Below are 3,585 nucleotides of genomic sequence, written 5' to 3' on the forward strand. Positions count from 1 at the left end.
AATCATCAATATTAAAAATAATATGAACTCTAAAAAAATACATATACAATTCTTAAAAATTGCTAGGAAGAAGTAATATGAAAGAAAGTTATTGGGTGTTGGGTAAGATTGTAAAACAACAATAAATGAAAATTTTTTTTCCCAAAACAATTAATTAATTTATCACTAATTGAAAATATCTATGATTAAATGATAACGTACAAAAAAGAAACTCGGTTAATTTACATGTACCATTGGAAATGGTTCACGCCAAGAGGAAAAATAAATCACAACAAACCTCTATCTAATCTTTTTGATCTAAACGAATTATAAAACAAAGTGAATTCCTCTATTTATATTTTATATTGTTGTGTCGATGATGATAAAGGAATGGGAGTCCGCGAGGGAGCAATATTTGGAATTCACTAAAGAGAGCGTGAAGAAGATTACAAATATACCCTTTTTGTATTTAATAAATGTCCTTATTGTTCCATGAGCCCCACCCGGGTATTATGACTACCCGATTTTCCAATACTCGGTCATACCCGAACCCGGTTTCATACCCGAAACCGAACGGGTATTTGAGAAATCCGATTTGTGCACCTACATGGTAAGCCCCCATTGATGGTAAATGGATATTTAATATTTTGTACCTAAAAAGTTTGTGGTCATCCTCCATCGCTAGCTATTCACTACCCATAACTCTTGTATATAAAACACAAGTCACCAAACCATAACACATGCCAAAGAGATGGGTGGTGGTGTTACTATCATGACGGTGGTCATGGTGATGGTGATGGTGATGGTGCTAGCCGTGTCCATGTTGAGTGTGTCAAAAGCAGGGCCAAGTGCTGCTCAATGCCATCAAGAGAAAGAATTAGGGGCGAGTGCATGCTATTCGGTGTTGCGAGGAGGGGAACCAAGCGCCGAGTGTTGCCACAGAGTTAAGGTTAGCCACGCAAAGTGCATATGTCCCGAAGTCACACCCACATTAATTGCAGGTATCGGGGACGTCCACCGAGCCATTAGACTCGTTGAAAAATGTGGTAGAAGAGTTCCTCATCATTTCAAATGTGGATGTAAGTGTGCTTGAATACATTTATTTTACCATTTCACTTGATCTTGTTTTAAATTGTGTTTGTTTTAAATTGTGCAGGTGTGACTACTCCATGAGTGGTTGATTGTCGGCTAAACCTTTTTAATATGTATCCTTTTCAAATAATGGTGTAAACTTTTCGTCAAGTCTACGCTTAAAGTACAAATCTAAGGCGTTGGCTACTTGCAATGGTTTTATAAAAATAAACTAATTATATATCTTTTTACGAATTAAAACGGTTAACCGTCATTCAATAGCAATTTTATACGAATTATCTGTCCGTAGACAGCTCACCATGATCAGGATCTAGACCCTGCATCAGCTAGTCAACTAAACGCATAAAAGTATAAAACCAGAAAGCTCATTCAACACAGATGACCAATGCATCATAATACAAGATGTCAAACAAGAAACTGCATATAGAACTTCAAGTCAAAACATTGATGCTAACTTCTATAAAAGAAAACACCACCTCATATTGTTTGAAGTTGACAAAATTAAACAAAGCAAAAAAGACGGAAATAAGTAGCAAGCTCACGCTCAAGCACCAATAACTTCGGTTGCTTCAGAAATCACCTCATCAGCAGGCCTATCCACTTTCACACCTACATCGTCAGAGTAATCTCCATGAACCTACACATTGCAGAAAAAAAAGCACACAGATAATTATTATACGTTAAACAATACAAATGTAAGTACATTAAAACTTACTTCCATCAATTTCCCAATGTCAAACTTGGGTGCCTTCAAAATCTTGACTTTGCGAATAAAAACATTCTGCAATGGATAGATGCTAGATGTCGCTTTCTCAATCTCCCGACCAATTGATTCGGGAATAAACTTAAGAACCAACTCCTTAAGATCACATGATTGAGCTTGTGTCACCATGATCTCTCTCATTTTCCTACGAATCTGTTACCATACATAACATAATATTAATATCATCAACACAAATCAGCATGAAATATAAACCTGAAAAATGGTAACATACCTGGCGTATTTGACTCGATTGTGCATAGCAGGTGCGTTTCACCTGGTTGGCACGCTTCTTAGTGAAGCCAATGCAGAACATTCTCAATGTGTAGTTGTCAGTTGTCTTGACATCAACATGAGCTTCAATCAGTGATTGCCATTTCTTAACAAGTGACCTCAGTTTATCTGTTGTGAAGTCCATACCCTAAAAATGCAACCTTTTAGTAATTAAACATGAACAGATTAATAAGATATTATAAGGTAAAGATAGTGTCATACCCAAAAGTTGGTCAGCACATTCTTTCCTTGAACGTCTTCGGCTCTCAGGCGGATCTTTCTGTAAGAGTGGTCCTCATCATTTTGAAGATCAGCCAGTGATACCTCAAACACACGGTGTTTCAGTCCTTCTGAAGCAATCTGATGACATAAAAACTATTAATTACCAATTTCAAAAGCAATATACCAGGAAATTCATGAAATCTAATAATCTCTTATGCACAAAACCATATTTAAAAACCGAGTTGCAAAAAACACAGTGTATGCGTCAGGTAGTAAAATGAACACAATGTATGCGAAAGAGCGAAAACAAACCAAACATTCAATAGTTTTGAATTTTTAATTGAACGAGCGAAAATGAACACAACATGTTCACCCATTTATGTGTAAGAAAGGTTGTTTAAGTTCATTCATTTAAGTTTGTTCATTTACATATCCATTTAAAACTTTAAGCCAATTATTATATATTAGTCTAGTTTAATAAAATTCAAATCTCACTCCAATTACAATCCAGCTTATTCATTTAAGTTCGTCCACCGTTATCGAGCAATCAAAAACAAAGGCGAAAGCATTCATTTTTACAAACATAGAACAATTTGTGCAGACAAACAAACCAATGAACCATGCTAAAATGAGTATGCTATAGCTAACAATTTGTCAAAATACATTCATCAATTCATAGCCAGTTGAAAATAAAATGTTTGAGGTCATGAAAACATATATTTATAGAGACATAAAACAGTAAGAATAAAAATACAAAGTAAAATTAGATTACCTTAGTACCCTGAGTACGAGTAACAAGGGTTTTGCCAACATTTCTGGTGGTGAAGAGTGAAGGAGCTTTGATATCATACCAGTCCTTCTTAGCAAACGGATCTGCACTGTTAATTAATAACACAATTCAACCAAAACCCATATGCTGGAGATATTATTTATTGAACTTACGCTTTCTTCTTTCCTCCCTTCTTTCCCTTGGAGATTCGCTTGTTCTTCCCGACGGCCATGGTTTGATGGAGGCTACGGCGGCAACACACAAGATCTGAAGCAAACCCTAGGAACGCTGGATTTCGACCTTATAGTTACACTTGGAGAATTTACCTTTTTCAGTCCTTGATATTTCAACTGGTGTTTAATTTGGTCTAGGAGTTACTATGTTTATTTATGGTGTTAATTAATATCACATATGTATGTAGGTTGTCCACGAGCCGAGCCAGCTTGAGCTCGAATTTAGACGTAGTAGCTCGACCTTGAAGTTAAACAGA

At 36.0% G+C, this 3,585-nt stretch overlaps 1 protein-coding gene across 1 annotated transcript; it reads right to left on the minus strand.

Annotated features, from left to right (window-relative positions):
* Window positions 1-1,426: 1,426 nt before the first annotated feature.
* Window positions 1,427-3,350, minus strand: LOC143533460 (small ribosomal subunit protein eS1-like). Its single transcript, XM_077028239.1, has 6 exons — window positions 3,269-3,350; window positions 3,099-3,204; window positions 2,327-2,464; window positions 2,067-2,252; window positions 1,787-1,987; window positions 1,427-1,708 (listed from the first exon to the last, which is right to left on the minus strand). The coding sequence occupies exons 1-6, from the start codon at window positions 3,325-3,327 to the stop codon at window positions 1,616-1,618; spliced, it is 783 nt and encodes a 260-aa protein (XP_076884354.1). The 5' UTR covers window positions 3,328-3,350; the 3' UTR covers window positions 1,427-1,615.
* Between the last annotated feature and the right edge of the window lie 235 nt (window positions 3,351-3,585).

The sequence above is a fragment of the Bidens hawaiensis genome, unplaced genomic scaffold, assembly GCF_021521415.1.
Source record: "Bidens hawaiensis isolate Kalapana, Puna unplaced genomic scaffold, B.hawaiensis_p1.1 tig00009693_1, whole genome shotgun sequence".
NCBI lineage: Eukaryota > Viridiplantae > Streptophyta > Magnoliopsida > Asterales > Asteraceae > Bidens > Bidens hawaiensis.